Here is a 19,524-nt window from a genome sequence, read left to right as displayed (position 1 = left end):
AAGAAAAGATAATTACATTGTCAACATAATCTTTTTTGAGTCAGAGTTTGATTCAGAAATCTTTCTAAAAATCTTCTTCAAGGACGTTATTTTTGTATCTCTGTATAAATCTTGTCTTTCTTTGCAAAGAAATCCAACTGTTTTCTTAGTGACTGAAGAATATGGATATTGAAAACACAAATTATGCTCTAATATTTTTTGTAAATTCCTAAGGCATATGAGATAGTGTCTATGTTATACATACATGGTGAGTTTATTCTAATCTATTGAAGACTTCTTTAGGAACTCAGAACAAATGTAGAAAATTTTCTGTAAGTCTCAAAGAGTGCAAATGTCTTAGAGATTAATGTTGAACTCTGTAGTTACATCACTGGCGAAAATAATCTTACTTCAGATAAGAAATACATCACACTTGTTTTATAGATGTTGCCATGCATTAGAGGTTTTTAGTTGCTGCTTTATAGTTCTGGATCAGGGAGATGGTTGAAACGTGTTGATTCAAGAGCTTTACTACATACAACAAGGCAATTCAGGCAATAATAATAACGGGACTCATTCTAGAAATGAGAACAATGGGATATAGGTAAAACAAGAGGAGAAATAAATAAAATTAGTGAAGTAACTTGTTTGGATAACCTCTAATATTATTTTATATTACATTTATCTAATGTGAATCCAAATAGACATTCCTACAGCAGATTTATGATTCCACTTAATTTTCTGTTTATAACCTTGGATTTAGCAAACAATCTGTATAACATGCACAGCGCATGACACATAATAGATGCCCCCAATCTTTCCCCGTCCTTACTCCCAAACTAGGATAACCCCTATTATATGCTCTCATAGCCCGTAGCACTTTTCTTTCCTAGTGTGTAATTATTTATTATCTCTAGGCTTTAGGGTGTTAGATTTAGCTAGTTAGAAATGCAAGATGCCCAGAGAAATTTGAGTGGTAGATAACCAACAAATAATTTTTCAGTATAGATTTTTTCCTGTGCAACTTTTTGATGCCTGCGACATACTTATACTAAAAAAATTAGCCATTGTTTATCTGAAATTCAAACTTTATTCAACATCCTGGATTTAATCTGGCAATTTTAGTATCTGACTTTTTTTTTTTTTTTTTTGCGGTATGGAGACCTCTCACTGCTGTGGCCTCCCCCGCTGCGGAGCACAGGCTCCGGACGCGCAGGCTCAGCGGCCATGGCTTACGTGCTTAACTGCTCCGCGGCATGTGGGATCTCCCCGGACCGGGGCACGAACCCGCGTTCCCCTGCATCGGCAGGCGGACTCCCAACCACTGCGCCACCAGGGAAGCCCAGTATCTTACTTGTTTTTATCTGTAGCTCTCACAGACCAAAAATTTTAGGAGAGCAGATATTCTGTTTTGCTCGTCATTGCGCCACCCATATCTGCACTGGGTTTAGCACATCTTAGGTACTTAATAGACATGGCTTGAATGTCTAAAGGAATGAATGGTATGGAGTACAACTGAGGTTCAGAGAATTTAAAAACAAAAGAAGCCATTGGGATTTCTACAAGTGTACCATCTTTACATAGTAAATATTCAATCACCTAAAACAGATAAATAAGGAGGAAATTCCTTGTAAAAGAGAGACTCCAAGCAACCGATTCTACTAGTACAATTAACCTTCAGTTTTTAATTTTCACTTAGTACTCTTTCAATGACAGTTATTGCACAAAGCAAGTTAGGCTTGTATTTTTAAGCATTTTGGCAGATTGCAGTAAATCTTTTCTACCAGGATCTAAAACTAAAAGAAAATGTTTGGACAGGACGGACAGGAGACCGTGGAGCAGGGCTCCCTTAGGTGAGTCATGGACGTTTAGAAAACAGATGGTAGGAGGAGAAAAATGCCTCGGAAAAGCAGATAGAAATGTAGTGTCTAATATACTCGGAACATTCATCTGGATCAGTCACAAATGCCCACAGAGGGAGGCTCTTCAATGGGGCTCAAATAGCATCCCACATGGAGGTTCACAGATGTTCTTAGGCAGACAGATCTAGGAGCCTGAGGTTCAAGTTCTAGGGCTTCTGTTAGCCCCAAGCTCAACCTGTCCCTCAGTTCACTGGCTCTAGAAGGGAAAAACAGTCACATCACATTGAGAACACTGACAGATACTTAGCCAGTCTTTACTTGATACGGAGAAGTCAGATGGCTCCTGCCGTGTCCCCACCCCAGCCAGCCGTAGATTTGGAATGCACTGTATTCTCAGGTGAATTCTCTTCTGTCATTACCACTACTTCACTGCCAACCTCCCACCTGAGCAATGAGAAGTTCCCATTTGGATAGGGGAAATTCTCCAGAAAGAGTAGTAGCTACAAGTCGTTGAGAGCCAACACTCACTGCAGCTGGGGAACGAGTCCACAAGCCTTGTAATTATTTGTATTATATAGAACTGTTATCAGTGATGCCAACAATAATGTATTGAGTATCTAAAAGAGAATCACATCATGGCTTTTGAATACCAGAAAGTAAAAGTGTTATTGAGGAGACAATGTACATACACATTTGAAGTAGTCCAAGAATAGAAGATAAAATCTAATTAAATGACAGAATATACAGTACAGTTATACATTCTAGGAGAGAACAGAAAGCTTGAGTTCATTGAGTATACGCTGATTCCAGGATTTTAATAGGGCAATGTGTTTCAGGCTTGGCATTGAAAGATAAGCCTTGGATAGACAGAGAGGAGGGTGTTGTCAAGTGACAACATAAAGGTTCGAAGATGACCCTTACCTTAAATAGCGAAGGATTCTGTTGATGGAAACTTCATTAGCTTGTAGCTGGTGGCCAACGTCTTGAGGTAGAATGAGCCAGATTGAGAAGATTTTGAGCATCTTCTTCTTCCCAGTCTTTCTAAATGCCCCTTTGTTTATTTTCTTTTAGGGGACTTTTTAAAAAGAGCCCTGAACAGAAATTTTCGTTAAGGTTCTAAAAATCGTAACTTTCAAACTCTTTGTAATTATTCAACTGTTTGTTTATAACTATTCAAGTTATTGTAACTCTTTGCATAGATTAAATTTTACCAGTTTAGGCAAAATTTTGGATTTGTTTCCAAGTTCTTTAATTACTGTCTTATAAGAAGTGAGATCATGCTTTTTTTTTTAAAGGTCATATATGCTGCCATTAAATAAAATGATGCTGCAGTCAGACCATCTTTGGCACAAATCTTAGAGATGTGACCAATAGAAAATTACTTGACCTTTTTGAGACTTAGTTTTATTATCTGTGAAAAGGGGATATTTCTATATATCTGACGGGGTTTGTGTGAAGTTTAGACATAATACATGTAGAATGCTCAATAAAGGGGATATTTATTAACTTCTCAATAGCTGAGAATCAGAACAGGTACTCAAATGGGAGCTTTCATATCATCACCATCATCGTATTTGACATATACGTGAAAAGCAATGAGGTTAGGGGTCCTCTGGAGCAGGACTGACTGGGTTCAAATCCGGACTCTGGCATTCACCTAAGGTGACTCTGGGCATGTCCCTATTCTCTCTGTGCCTGAAAATGGAGCTAATAGTAATGCTTGCCTCATAGAGTTGTTCTGAGGATGAATGAGTTGATACATATAAGGAACTTAGTACCACGCCTGGCTCATGGGAAATACTTTATATATGTTAGCGGTTATTATTTTCTAGAAATTTGAGGGCCAAAGTTAGACATGCGGAAATTTGTTTAATGCATTTGTTTAAACAACAAGGACTTACTGTATAGCACAGGGAACTATATTCAATATTTTGTAATAACCTATAATGGAAGAGAATCTGAAACAGAATATAATGTATCACTGAATCACTCTGCCGTACACCTGAAACTAACACACCATTGTAAATCAACTATACTTAAATATAAAAAAGCAATTGTTTAAAGATAGTTGTTTAAAGACATCTTGATCCCGCCAAAGTCGGTTTGGGAATAACTAGCTATTGCTACACTGTTGTTAGGCCAATGCTAACTTTGAAAAACATGTCTACTTTTGCCGGTACTTTAGCCACTTCCTCTGTCTCATTGGAGGAAAGTCAACAATGGCCTCTGTCAAGAAAGCAGCTGAGAAGCGGCATAACCCGGTGCAAAGCATCTGTAGAAAAATCCAAGCCATCCAAAAGAGAGAAGAGAGTACAAGTCCCATCCGACAGATTATCAGATACCAATCTAGCAGGTTTGACAGTCCACAGACTAACCCCAAGAAAGACTTTGAAGAGGTACTGAAGAAAATGATGACTGCTGCCATTCCTCTGCCCGACCCTCGCTCCTCAAGCCCTGAGAAAGTTGGTGCCTTTACTTCACATCCTCAACGAGCATCTCCAAGAACCCCATCCATCTCTCATCTCAGCCCTCCTGAGTATGCCACATATTCTCTTATCCTCACAAGCTCGGAAGACATCTCAAGGCCTAGATCACAGAGCTCCCAGAATTACACATCTTTGATACCACAGACCAGAAAAAGGGAACTCTTCTCTAACAAGGATTTGAAAAACTGTTGTAGTGAAAATAATTTCAGTGCCTTAACCCTTGACTTTGATTCCACCTCTAATCAGAGCTCTGAATTTTTTACTCCTCAGGATTCAGTGGTGAAAAAATTATCTCTGAATGAAGAGGGTAAATATTCATCTTCTAATATTTGTTCTTCTGATAAAGCCTTGAGCATATCCCTATGAGAATACCTGAACTAAAATGAAATACCAGTGTACATTATCGAAACTTGGAGGGAGGCGTCCATCTTTCCCTTAAAATTGTGTTTTCCTCTCTTAAAAAACTCTTAGATGTGAAATATAAGTATTTTCTATGCTTTCAATTATAAACCTGATAGAAATTCTAGATTGTATTTACAATCATAATCATTGGCATTCCTCTGCTGACCTGAAAACAAACTTTCTCCTGGGCAAATTAGAATGGCATGATGGGAAGCCATAGATACAGGGGAGCTAAAGTTCATATAGTTCCAACATGCCTTGCTGAAAACTACCATTTTAGCATTTTTTGTGTTTGTGAGAGTAAAACATGTAAGAAAATGTAGAGCCAATAAAGTAGACCAGGGGAGAATGTAAATTTTGGAGGCCAATTTCAATGAAATTTTGGAATTCTATTTAGAGGATTGCTTACAGAGTCCCATCTGTGATAGGCCCTGAAAAACAAAACAATGTAAAATGGCACATTTTCTGTAGAGCTAATCTTTACGTTCCCTCTATTTTTTCTTAAAATATTTCTATTTGTGCTACACTATTTGCTTTTTCACAGAGTGCTTCTAACATTACAGGGCAGTAAAGCTCATTTCCCTCTTCGTCATCTCTTCTTTTATTCTACCTTTATAAAACTTATAAGGAAAGGAAAATGAATAATCAGAGACCCTTCAAGACCACTTTTTCTGCTTGATCTATTCAAGTTCAGTAACCAGTATTGTGGACTACTCTTTATTTAAATATGTTTTCTTGTTAAAATTAAAACAAAAAAATTTAGCAGTTAAGCATATTAGCACAGAAAAGCATCTGGATATGCAAACTTTTTCTTCTACTAGGGTGGAAACAAGGAACTGATGATGGCAAGGAAGATGTAACCTATAGCAATAACAGGACCTGTGAAGAGGAGTTGCTTACAAGTATTTTTAATGCATGTGACACCAAATGCAGAGGTCAGTCGAAAATTATCTGCTCCAATGTTCGGTGGTACTCATCACGTCATTGTACTTTCTATTGCAAGAGAAAGGGAAATGGCTTATGTGTGGTGCTCTGTGCATCTGTGTCTACACACGTGGTGGGTACAACCTAATTTGGGAGGAAGGGTGGCCGTCTAGATGTTGGTTAATTTCTTTGTACCTGTTTTGCATATTTTACCAGTGTCTTGAATGATTTTATTGAGCTTATCAACTGATTCACCAGCTGCAATCATTGACTGGAACTACTTACCTCTCATAGTTGTTGCCTCACAAGAAATATATACTTCATACGTATAAAACTGCTGCACAAATTTAGCTCAAATTTTTGAGTTAATTTTAGATTTTCAGTTCTGTTTTTCTTAGAGATGTGTTCTTTTTAAAATTTCCGCAAGTAATTTTTAGCATGTAAATGGCTTGTGATCACTGTAATAAAATTAATAATTTATAGAAAAGAAGGGAAAAAAACTCATCAGTAATCCTGTTTCCCTGAGTAAGCATTGTTAATGATTTGTTGTATAACCTTCCACAAATTCCTTGGTCAATATGGTTTTGTTTTATTTGGATGAAAACTTTTTTATTATAGATCATTACAAACATATACAGGAGTAAAGAGGTATAACCCTTATAATGTAAATAGTGTCGTAAATAATGATGTCTCATTTCTAGCCCCACCCACTTTCCTCTCCTCCACTCTGGATTAGTTGGAGACAAATCCATGACATCATATTATTTCACCTGTAAATATTTCAAAAGATATTTTGAAATACGTTCAAAAGATAAAGCCTGATTTCAGACACAACTATACAATGTCATTTTTATGACTAAAAAGGTGACATACTTTCTTAATATCAAATATCTTATCAGGGGCTTCCCTGGTGGCGCAGTGGTTGAGAGTCTGCCTGCCGATGCAGGGGACGCGGGTTCGTGCCCCGGTCCGGGAAGATCCCACATGCCGCGGAGCGGCTGGGCCCGTGAGCCATGGCCGCTGAGCCTGCACGTCCGGAGCCTGTGCTCCGCAACGGGAGAGGCCACAACAGTAAGAGGCCCACGTAAAAAAAAAAAAAAAATCTTATCAGCATTTGTTTTCTCATTTGTGTGAGAAATTTATTTTTTCTTAAACAGTTTAATTGTTCCAATCAATATCCAAGAAAAGTTTGTTCATTGTTATTGGCCGTCTAGCTTATCTCTATGTTCCCTTCCTATTCTCTCTTTTTTGTATTTTAAGTTATTTGTTAATGAAACTGGTTCTTTTATCTCATAGTTTCCCCCAGTCTGAATTTTGGTGATTGTGTGGTCTTAGAAACACAACCTGTTTCTTTGTCCCCTACATTTAGAGGTTTGATCAGATAAAAGTTTTGTATCTCCTTTTGGCAAGATTCCGCATAGACGGTGTATATATTTTTATCGGAAGACAAAACTATTTGAGGATGAAGGCCTAGATTTATTCTTTCATTAGGTGTTGTGAAAGGTGATAGTCTATTATTCCTTCCTATTTTATCAGCTGGAATATCTATAAAAGGAAACTCTACCCTGCCTAGCAACTATTTGGCCGTGGCTGAGTCTTGTTTCCCAAAGGAAGGGCAGGATAAAAGCTTGATTGTGCTTCTGATTGAGAGTAAATTGCAGATACTGTGCCTTTTTACCCCTAAGTACATCAGTGTGTATTTCCTACAAAGGACATTTGCATGCATGACAACAGAATGATTGTCAAAATTAGGATATTTAACCTTGATACAATATTATTATCTAATTTAAAAGTCTATATTCAAATTTTGTCAATTTCCCCAATAATATTCTTTATAGATTTTTTGTTTCCATGTCCAGGATCGAATTCAGTTGTCACATCTCTTTAGTCTCCTTAAATCTGGAGGAGCTCCTCGATTCCTTGTCTTTTATGACCTTGAAATTTTTGAAGAGTATATGCCAGTTACTTTGTAGAACATCTGATATTTCCTCTTTTTTTTTTTGTTTTTGTTTTTTGGGGTTTTTTTGCAGTACGCGGGTCTCTCACTGCTGCGGCCTCTCCCGTTGCGGAGCACAGGCTCCGGACGCGCAGGCTCAGCGGCCGTGGCTCACGGGCCCAGCTGCTCCGCGGCATGTGGGATCTTCCCGGACCGGGGCACGAACCCGCGTCCCCTGCATCGGCAGGCGGACTCTCAACCACTGCGCCACCAGGGAAGTCCATGATATTTCCTCTTGATTATTCAGGTTCTACATTTTTGCAGGCACACTACGGAAGTGATGTTATGTTCTTCTCCGTACAATATTTCAGGATTTTTAACTTTGATCACTTGATTAGTGTGGAGTTTGCCAAATACCCCTATTGTAAAGTTACTATTTTTCCTTTATAATGGCTGTAAAAAATCACTCAGTCGATCTAAGAAAGAAAGGGAAAATTTTATTCGAGGCAAGTTGAGGATTATAACTCAGGAACAGCCTTTCCGAAAGCTCTGAGAACTGTTCTGCCTGTTAAAGGTCAAAGCACATTTTGAGACAGAGGGCTGTACGTTCAACGACATATTACTGACAGTCTACACAATCCAGGTCTAAGCATGCAAAGCGAGTAGTGGTTCGTGGGTCATCGTGGCTCCTTACACGATTAAGAAGGAAGGTTATGTCCTAAGGATTTGTCTTACTGATGCTCAGAGAATGTTGCTCTTTTTGGTTGAGCAGGTATTTGTTCTGATAGGGATGTTTGGGATGCATAATGTAGATACACAGTGCACAGTAGAGGGGAGAGAGGAGGCCAAAGAGCAGAGAAAATATTTTATGTTTACATTTTCCTTGACTTGCCTTAGAATATGAATTTTTATTTCATCAGTAATTAATAAATATGGGAAGATACTTTGAATCTATGTAAACATTCTGTTCGTCATCAAACTTTCACTCACTAGTTTTAGCATCTGTGATATTATGATTTATTATAAGTAGTATATATTTGGCCTTTGTCCCATTTGTGGTACAGAGCTCCTAAAACCATTAGAATTTCCTAAGTGATGAGAGCAATAAAGGTGCCTTTTTTATGTTAATGAAATGACTTTTGGACCCCACCTTAGGACGAGGGCTAGTTGCCAGTGGAGCCAGTCATGTGATTAGGTGGTTGGAACTTTCAGTCCCACTCCCCAGACCTCCAGGGAGGGGAGAGGGGATGGAGATTGAGTTTCATCACCAATGGCCAATGATCTAATCAATCATGCCTATGTAACGAAGCCACCATAAAAACCCAAAAGGAGAGGTTTGGAACGCTTCCACGTGGAGATTTGGAAAGTGTGGCATGCCGGGCAGAGTGCGGAAGCTCCATGCCCTTTCCCCATACCTTGCCCTGTACGTCTCTTCCATCTGGCTGTTCCTGAGTTATATCCTTGTATAATAAACTGGTGATATAGTAAGTAAAAAATTTCTTTGAGTTCTGTGAGTTGCTCTAGCAAATTAATGGAACACAAAGAGGAGTCATGGGAACCTCCAATCTATAGCTGGTCCATCAGAAGTACAGGTGACAACCCGGCCTTGAATTGGTGTCTACAGGGGGTGGGGTCAGTTTTGTAAGACTGCGCCATTAACCTGTGGCTCTGACACTATCACCACATAGGTAGTGTCAGAATTGGGTTGAACTGTAGAACACCCAGTGTCTTGAGAATTGCTTGTATGTGTGTATGTTGTGGGGTAGGGTAGGGGGGAGGGGGAAGAACCCTACACATTGGAATTGGTGATCAGAAACATAGCATCATTTGATATTTCTTGCCTAAATCAATTCTTACCATGGTGGTTGCCAAATAGAAAATGTTCAATTTCCAATATTCTTTCTATATTTTTTACTTGTCAATCTATCATCAGGGTTTTACCATTTCTCTAACTAAATGAATTAATATCACTATGAATTTCTGGATTCTTCTTAATTCAATATATATAATCTGTTACTATCATTATTTATTTTGATGCTCAAATTGTCCCAGAGTTGGCTGGCAAGATATTCTTTAAGCTGGCTCCTATGTCTGTTTGCATTGTCCCCATCTTTCTTTGAGCATCTCATTACTTCCTGGAGCAACCAGGTGTCCCAGGTACTAATACTTTTGAGACATCCCCATCCTTTTTAGTAGCCTCCTTGTTTTCCCTAGTATTATAAAAGTCTTTAGGGCTTCCCTGGTGGCGCAGTGGTTGAGAGTCCGCCTGCCGATGCAGGGGACACGGGTTCGTGCCCCGGTCTGGGAAGATCCCACATGCCGTGGAGCGGCTGGGCCCGTGAGCCATGGCCGCTGACCCTGCGCGTCCGGAGCCTGTGCTCCGCAACGGGAGAGGCCACAACAGTGAGAGGCCCACGTACCGCAAAAAAAAAAAAAAAGTCTTTAGACTTATCTCATACATTTCCTGCCCCAACCTTGGAATCAGTTATTTCTTCAAGGATCCATGGTTCCTTTTAATGGGAAATAATATATAGAGACCACAATCTGGGGGCAGGGGATGGTGGTTGTTTCTAGGCGTTTTCAGTGGGCAGACCTAAGAAGTACTTAAAAATTTTGAAGATATATTGCATCATGAGTTCACAGTCTTCCTTCTAAAGCAAATTCAGGACTACAGCGTTTTTACTCATCTCATATTCTGTATGCCCTTTTTCAACCACAGAAAATCTTGGTTCTCAATGACACCAGTATAAATGTGCCTTTGCTTTCTTCTACAATACACACACAATGGTTTCAGATGAGCAGTACCCAAACTACTTATGTTGTTTCCTGTTGCTGAATTATGACACACTTGGTGGCTTGAAACCACACACACATTTACTACCTCACAATTTCTGTGAATCGGGAATTCACACATGGTTTACATGGGTCCTCTGTTAAGGAACTCACTCACAGGCTGCAGTCAAGATGTTGGCCAGGGCAGCTGTCTCATCTGTGGCTCCACTGGGGAACGACCTGCTTTAGGTGGCAGGATTTAGTTTCTTGCAGTTGTAGTACTGAGGGCTTCAGAGGTTTGCTGCTGTCAGCTGGACAGTTTCTTACTAGTTGGACCTCTAAACATAGGTAGTCCATAATATGGCAGTTTGCCTCTTCAAAGCCAGCAAGGGAATGACTCCAGCAAGATAGGCACTGTGATCTTATGTAACTTAATCATGCAATTAGATACATGTAATCCTGTCTCCTTTGCCATATTCTACTGGTTAGAGGCAAGTCCCAGGTCATGCCCACACTCAAGGGAGGAGACTACACAGGGGTGTAAACATTAGAAAGCAGGGATCATAAAGGGGCACCCTGGAGTCTGTCCACCTCACCACCACAATGGTTTAAGGCTTGTTTTTGGTCATTCTTTCTCCTTAAGCTATATACAACAAGTTCCCTAAGTATGTACGGGAATGTTCCCAGACTTGCTTTATAATCTGCTTTTGCTCACTTAATAATTTTGAGTACTTGTCTGGGTCAACAAATTTGCTTTATATACTGTACTTTTGGGGGATGTAACATAATATATTTAAACAATATGTCTCAAGTGGATATTTTTTTCTCTATTATAAACAGCACCATAATGAACATTCTCATAGCAAAACATTTGCCTATACTCTTAATTATATCGGTAGGATGAATGGGACTTATTTATTGCCCCAAAGCCTCTCTGTTTGGACAGAATTTAAGGAACTGTTTCCCTGAAGAAAATAAGGAAGCTCCACTGAAGGGAGATGGGAGATGTGTTAGAAACAGAACCAATGGGTGTGTGTGTATGTGTGTGCGTGTGTGTGCGTGTGCGTGCGTGTGTAAGGTACATAAAGAGATTTATTGTAAAGAATTGACTCACATGATTATGGAAGCAGACAAGTTCTAAGATCTGCAGGGTGAGTGAGCAAGCTGAAATCCTGGAGAGCTGATGATGGTTTAGTCCCAGTCAGCGTCCAAAGACCTGAGAACCAGGAGGGAACCCGTCCAAAGGTCGACAGGCTGAAAACTGAGAAGGAGCTGATGTTTTTGTTTGAGTCCAAAGTCAGGAAAAAAGACAAGTCCGGGTTCAAAGGCAGTCATGCAGGAAGAACTCTCTCTCACTTGGGGAAGGGTCTGACTTTTTGTTCTAACCAGGCCCACACACATTAGGGAGGGCAGTCTGTGTTACTTAGTTTACCAGTTTAAATGTTACTCTCATTCAAAAACACCCTGACAGACGCAACCAGAATAATGTTTGATCAAATATCTGGGCACTCCATGGCCCCGTTAAGTTGACACATTGCAGAACCATCACAGAAGACCTTTCGAGTCCTGAGGTATATGATACAGGTTCCAGAGTTTTCGTGGTGGAAAATGAGATATAGGTATTCTTTTTGACTCTCCAACTCTACTGCAAACAGGAATAAAAATCATCTCTCTAAATAATTATTAATAATTTTACTTCCATTTCTTCCTGTCACAGCCAAATGGCATTATTCATTAAATTAATACTCTCTTTAAAGTTGTTCAGTCTCCTTTACAACTCTCCCCTCCTTCTAATTATGTACTGGACTTATTCTATATATATATCAGGGTCTCTGCTTACCTCCTGGGGGAAGAATCTTCACTTCTGCATCTACCCTATCAACCTTCTACTTCCTTTTCCTTCTCCCCTTCAAGCAGCTAGCCTAAGTCAGGACTTAGTTAAAAGACGTGTCTTATGCTTAAGGAAGATTGGTGTGTTAATAACTAACATAGTCTGTTTGACTTTAATTTCTGAATGTGATAGTAGGACTGACTGTGTCTGAGAATGACTTTTCTACCCCTCCCCCCAAATAAAAGTCAGACCACTTACTGGAGGCTGAAATTTCATCCGAATGTTTTTTTAAGAAAAGAATGGGAGACAAAAATAAAGTGGCATTTTGATCACTTCCCACAAGTGACTATTGAATACATATATCGTTCTTATTTAGATCTCACAACAACTCTGTGTAGTAGGCATCATCTCACAGACAAGTACACTGAGACTCAGAGAGATTGAGTAATTTTCCCAGAGCCACACAGCTGATACAGTTCAGAGCCAAGATTTGACCCTAGTCTGTTAGACTCCAACCCAAGGCCAGTGCTCTTTTTACTCTGTGATACCAACTCAGCAGTACTGCGAGGGTTATAAGGCACGTTTAGGTTCCCAAGGGACCTAAAAGAGTTAAGTGCCTCAGTTTTAAAAAATAATCTTTCCCCACCTTTTAAAACTAACTTGGCTTTCTTCTTCCTAAGGCTCAGTCAGAGTTACCAAAGTAATAGATTACCTGAGACAAACAACTAGTCAAGGTTCTGAAGATGGTAGCCTTGAGGAGCTGTGGAACAGGCTCGATCCTGAGAAGAGAGACATGCATGTGAATCTGGAAACCTTCCAGGCCATCATGAGAGAATGGATAGCTCACTGCAGAAACAAATGGTAATCATCGTCCCAGCAGGATGTGTTTTCAGGTTCTGTTTTAACAATTGCTTACAATGAATGCTAATCATTGTTTTCTGTGCTGATGGAAACACTGTAATCTGGTGCTTTTCACATTTGAGTGTGCACTGGAATCACCTAAATGGTATTCTGCCTGATTGTTGGGTATCTCCACCATGATTGAGTAGGTCTGGGGTTAAGCCTGATAATTTGCATTTCTAGCATGTTTCCAGGTGACACTGATACTGATGGGGGGAGTTGGTGGGGGGGTGACGGGCACATTTTGAGAACCTATTATGTTAATTATGATAACATTCATTTATTGTGATTAGGGGCAGCACATATTATTACATTCTTCTGGCATAGGAGTCAAGCAAGTTATTGGTACTGACCACCAAGTCACCAAATGAATCTAACTTCATCATGAACTCCCTTTTAAGGTCAGTGGGGAGATGTAGTCAGTGAGTGTAATTTAGAAGCCTAGAATATAGGGAGGCTAAAAGGAAAAGGAAAGGATGGTGAAGCTGAGAAAGGAGAAGGAGAATGGTACCCATGAGATCAGGTGCCCTGGGCGGATACTGGAGAAGCATCATCTTCTTTCACAGGAAGCCTAATCCTTTGGCTTTTACTCAGCCACCAATCTCCAGCTACCAGCTGATATGTACTAAGGGTTTTCTTAAAGAACGCTTTAAGCCCAAACGGTGGCAAAACTTGCTAGATTTCATGCGGGGTTAGGATGTATATGTTGCAGGAAGGGGGACCCGTTCCGGGGCCTGAGAGTGGACTCTTGTCTAACACTCAGAAATGAATTGTCCAAGGAGACACGTGTGCTGACAAAGCAAGAGACTTAATTGGGAAGCGGTGCCCAGGTGGAGAGCAGCAGGGTAAGGGAACCCAGGAGGACTGCCCTGCCACGTGGCTCGCAGTCTCGGGTTTTGTGGTAATGGGGTTAGTTTCCGTGTTGTCTCTGACCCATCATTCTGACTCAGGATCCTCCCTGGTGGCGTGCGCATCCCTCTGCCAAGATGGGTTCCAGCGTGCGGGTTTCTGGGAGGTTGGCAGGACATAGAGTCTCTTCCTTCCTCTTTTTGGCGCCTCCCACATTCTCCTGGTTAGTTTTCTGCGGTAGCAGTGTGTGGTGTTTTTTTTTGTTTGTTTTTGTTTTTTTGTCTGTGTTGGGTTTTTCGTTGCTGCACACGGGCTCTTTCTAGTTGCGGCGAGCAGGGGCTACTCTTCGTTGCGGTGCGTGGGCTTCTCGCTGAGGTGGCTTCTCTTGTTGTGGCGCATGGGCTCTAGGCGCACGGGCTTCAGTAGTTGTGGCTCATGGGCTCTAGAGCGCAGGCTCAGTAGCTGTGGTGCACGGGCTTAGTTGCTCTGCGGCACGTGGGATCTTCCCAGATCAGGGCTCTGACGGAGATGTTGTTTGTTATACACGAGTTAATTGTGAAGGCAAGATAAATATATATAAAAATATCTAATGTTACTAGTAATCAAAGAAATGCAAATAAAGAGAACATATCATTTTTGCCCATCAGGTTAACAAAGATTTAGAAGAATGACTCTATCCCATGTCATCAGGGCAGGTGGAGAAATAGGCCCTCTCCTACTTTGTTGGTAATAGTGTAAGTTGGCACAGTTTTTCACGGGCAATTTAGGAATGTGTATCAAACCCTTAAAAATATGTAATGTGGTCAAATAATGTAACTTCAGGAAAAATAACCAATCATATACTCTATATATGCAGAATGTTGTTTATGATAGTGTTAAATATAAGCAATGTAAATATTTAAAAGCAGATATTTGGACAAATGACTTACAGTACTTCCATACACTAGAATCCTAATTAGTCACTCAAAATTATAATTAGATAAATATTTGACAAGAGAAATATTCATATGTATTAATTTCAAACTATCGGCCATAGATCTGTATAGGTAGTACGATCCCTTATTTGTCAAGAAATAAAAATATGCACAGAAAAGTTGGGAGGAATATACTCCAAAATGATTACCTCTGCACGATGACCTTAAGTTTGTGTCCTCTTTTCTTATGAATTTTCTATTCTTACTAAAATATTTAGGTTTGATTGTGTAATAAAAATATCAATAATTCATTTATAAAGTGGAGTGAGGGCTAAAGAGAAAACTTATTTTTATAACAAATATAAAGGAAAAGAAAAAACATGGGAGATATAAATACAAAATATCAGAACAGAAACTCAGAAATGGTGATGGATGTAGATCTAGGAATAGTAAGAGTGATGTCTGAGTTACTCTGCTCAGTCATCTTCTGACAGACATCTCACATTGAAATGCAACGGGATGGAAGTACAAATTTAGTGGCTTTTGTAGCTGCTCTAGAGAGGTCATCTAAGGGTTTGGCATTTAGAAAGATTAAGTGATAAAACTAAAATCATAGTATAAAGACTTTTGGAAAAGAAATGGTTGAAATTTTAATATGTTTATTTTGGGGGTTAGAGCTAGCATTGGTGTCCTGGATAGAGGCCTGTGAAGAGGGTTCCCCAAATTTCAGGTGTGAAATGTTCCAAGGTACAGTTAGTCTAGGTTCAACTTGATTTTTCATGGGAAAGAACACCATCAGTGTATCCCCAGTTGTTCGTGTCTTTTCCTTCCCAATTCTTTAAGGCCCAAGATCTTGCTACCTCTACAAGTGTCCACTTATCCCTTTAAACTACATCAACTTCCTGACCCACTGAGACCTCCCATCCCCTAAGCACAGCTGCTGTACTCGACACCTACCTACTTCTGTACGCACATTCTCTTTTCACGTTAGATTAAAAGTTTACGGAAGGTGGAGGTACGCCTTATATTTCTTTTCTATGACCGTATTTAAGCACGGTGTTGGGTTCCAAGTAGTTGCTGAATGAATAGATGGTTTTAAAATTCAGAAAGAAAGGCCTGAATAAGAAAGTACAGAACACAACTGAAAAATTAGCTAAGCTTTGGTTTGACAAAGAATCCTAGCTCATTGGTTTTGTTTTTTGGTTACAGGGAAGGAGTGAATAATGGATCAAGCAGCAGAACGGGTAATTCTGCTTTGGAAGAGGACAGCAGAAAATCAGGGGTAGCAAGTATGAATGTGTGTCTTTGGGATTGTTCTGCCACTTTCTTGTGGTTTGGAGAAATGGATTTTTCATAAACCTCTCTTATATGTGTTTCAGTTAAGATGACCACAGATATAACAGAGTCTGTATCACGGAGCTTTGAGGCTTTGGGTGGAGACGTGTTTAAAGGAGTCTTGTAAGCATTCTTACTTCCAGTGCTTTCTTAAGTGCCTCAAGTTTTCTTATTTATTTCGTAGATTTATGTATTTTATTTACAGTAAAGTCACTTAGCTCTTCTTTTTGTGTGTGGTAGGGCTAACATAATTTACTTTTAACTTTTACCTATTCTATCCCAATTGCATTAGAAGTAGTTTCACTAGGAACACAAATTATGGAAGATTAGTATGACATGAATTAACATTTTCTCACTCATGAAACACTTCTCCTTCTTTGACTTCATGTGTTTTCCATGGAAAACAAATTCCATTTGAAGTACAATTATGACATTGACCTTAAGCTCTTTGGGGGATTACTTTTTTATTTTTTATTTTTTTTGCGTTACGCGGGCCTCTCACTGCTGTGGCCTCTCCCGTTGCGGAGCACAGGCTCCGGACACGCAGGCTCAGCGGCCATGGCTGACAGGCCCAGCCGCTCCACAGCATATGGGATCTTCCCGGACCGGGGCACGAACCCGTGTCCCCTGCATCGGCAGGCGGACTCTCAACCACTGCGCCACCAGGGAAGCCCTGGGGGATTACTTTTAAAGCACTTCTTTAATAGATACTTTTAGATATGAATGAGAAAAGCTGTTTTCTGCTAAATGTGAGTTTTAGATATTAAGGGGAGGTGACTCTATCCTTCCTTAATATTATTTTTTTGCCACACACCACATGGCATGTGGGATCTTAGTTCCCAGACCAGGGATCGAACCCACGCCCGCTGCATGGGATGCACAGAGTCTTAACCACTGGACCTGTCCTTGCTTATTTTATCTTTGCCACTTCAGGTTTATCCATGCGAAAATGGTGGAGTAGGACCCATGTAGCCAATCTGTGCTAAACTCTAAGAAAATATGGCAAAGAGGAAGACAAGGCCTGGGACTCCATGAAACACACAGTCCTGACTCTCACAGGGTTTATGATCACATGTCAGGGGCCAGAGTGACACTCACAAACATTAACAAGCTGTAGAAAATTATAGGAAAGATGAGTCCTAAATTGTGAGCTTCAGGCTACAATTATAAGACTCTAGGAATTGTTTCCTAGTTAAAGGCCTATTCAAACCTGCCAAGATTCCTGACTGAAAGAGTACAGTGTCAGTTTATTTCAGGACTTTCCATAACCCAGGCAGAAATAGGAACTCTTCAGTGTAGACAGCGGCAGGTGTTGGGAGCAAAGTGGAAAGGAGGAAATAAAAGCTGTAGAAGTCGACTTCACTAGTGGCAGGTGCTAAATAGCTGGGAATTTTGGAAAAATCTTTGATGCTATTGTAATAGGTACTCGAATAAATACTGTGTAAATAAACTACACTTATGAGGATGAATGAAGACAAAGTAGAAAATCTCACAGGAATATTTAAGCCTGTTTGGGCTTAACCGTTCGCCTTACTTTGATAGGAGGGGATTAGAGATGTTGAAGATTATTCTCATTCATTCTTTCACCTGCAGAGAGGTGCCTGATTTGATTACCTGTGTAGCAGACCTGCATTTCAACAAGCAGAAATTGGAGGAGGAGAATAATAAGCTCAAATTGGCATTAGAAAGCTTAGAAGACGCTAACAGCCAGTTATCAGAGGACTGTACTGAATTGCGCCTTCAGATAAAAAGGTGAGCCGTGATGGGGTTACTGTGTGCTGGGAGCTTTCAGTTCTTTTTCCTTTTTTAAAAAAATAAATCTGTTTCTTATTGAGATATAATTCACATAGCAGAAAATTCACCCTTTTAAGGTATACAATTAATTCAGTGGTTTTTAGTATGTTCACAAGGTTGTACAGCCATCACCATGATTTAATTCCAGAATATTTTCATCACTCCAAAAAGAAACCCCATACTGATTAGCAGTCACTCTTCATTTCCCCCTCGTCTCAGCATCTGGCAACCACTAATCTACTTTCTATCTCTCTGGATTTGCCTGTTCTGGGCATTTTCCTATAAATGGAATCATACAGTATGTGACCTTTGTGTCTCTCTTCTTTCACTGAGCATCACATTTCCAAAGCTTATCCATGTCGTAGCATATATCACTGCTTCATTCCTTTTTATGGCTGAATAATATTCCATTGTATGGCTATACCTCAGTTTGGACCCTTGGTTTATTTCCACTTTTTGACTCTTATGAATAGTACTGCTATGAACATTTGTGTACAAGTTTTTATGTGGACATACGTCTTCAGTTCTCTTGGGTGTATACCTAGGAGTGGAATTGCTGGGTAGTAACCTATACTTAGCGTTGTGAGGAGCTGCCGAACTGTTTTCCAAAGCAGCTGCACTATTTTACTTTCCCACCGGTAAGGTTTGTTAGTTCTTTTCTAGCGATGATGTTGTCTATGTCATTTGATCTCTGTGTAAGACCAGTATGCCTAAGGATCAGGCGTGAATCCATCCCAACAGCCTGTGGTTCGGTAGAACTCTTACTCTGTGCAAAGTCCCGTGCTAAGTATTATGAGAGATACATTGATGAGTCATGTTTAAAATGTACCCTCAGGGTACCTGGAGCCTAGAAGGATGATAAGAATTTCATGATCTTAGCTTAAGATAGGAGGGGATAACGGACCTTGGAGACATACCGGATAAAGTGTCAGATGCTGGTACAATAGGTTGCTGGGAGATGCTTGAGCATCAGGAAACAAGCAACATGCTTCTCACAGAGTATGTGTGTACAGATGTTGTAGGTCTAAAATTCTGAACAGAAAAGTTCTAAGTTAACTTGAAGAGACAGTAAAGCATTCTGACCATGAACTCTTACCCTCATAATTTTTGACCAGCCTCCAAACCAATCTATAAAATTAAAAAAATATATGCTAACCTTTGGCTTCCCTGGTGGCGCAGTGGTTGAGAGTCCGCCTGCCGATGCAGGGGACAGGGGTTCGTGCCTCGGTCCGGGAAGATCCCACATGCCGCGGAGCAGCTGGGCCCGTGAGCCATGGCCGCTGAGCCTGCGCGTCCGGAGCCTGTGCTCTGCAACGGGAGAGGCCACAGCAGTGAGAGGCCCGCGTACCGCAAAAAAAAAAAAAAAATATATATATATATATATGCTAACCTCAAGCTCTCTCCATTCCATAATTGGCTTATTTATTATTTATTTGAAATATAATAATTCAAAGTTTCTTTAAAAAAGCAAACAAAGTATGCTTTGGGTGAATGTGTCAGACAGGGCTTTTGGTTGCAAGCACTAGAAGCCGACTCTGGT

The 19,524-nt window shown here is 40.1% G+C and overlaps 1 protein-coding gene across 1 annotated transcript in view; it reads left to right on the top strand.

Moving 5' to 3' along the window:
- The first annotated feature begins 4,060 nt into the window (after positions 1-4,060).
- Positions 4,061-19,524, top strand: part of IRAG2 (inositol 1,4,5-triphosphate receptor associated 2) — a 91,304-nt gene continuing 75,840 nt past the window's right edge. The window contains exons 1-6 of the mRNA XM_060166719.1: positions 4,061-4,634; positions 5,551-5,664; positions 12,873-13,053; positions 16,065-16,144; positions 16,235-16,313; positions 17,784-17,942. Coding sequence (XP_060022702.1) covers positions 4,061-4,634; positions 5,551-5,664; positions 12,873-13,053; positions 16,065-16,144; positions 16,235-16,313; positions 17,784-17,942 — 1,187 coding nt within the window. The remainder of the gene's footprint in view (positions 4,635-5,550; positions 5,665-12,872; positions 13,054-16,064; positions 16,145-16,234; positions 16,314-17,783; positions 17,943-19,524) is intronic.

Source organism: Lagenorhynchus albirostris, chromosome 11 (genome assembly GCF_949774975.1).
Source record: "Lagenorhynchus albirostris chromosome 11, mLagAlb1.1, whole genome shotgun sequence".
NCBI classification, from domain to species: Eukaryota; Metazoa; Chordata; class Mammalia; order Artiodactyla; family Delphinidae; genus Lagenorhynchus; species Lagenorhynchus albirostris.
This window is presented reverse-complemented; position numbering and strand designations above follow the sequence as displayed.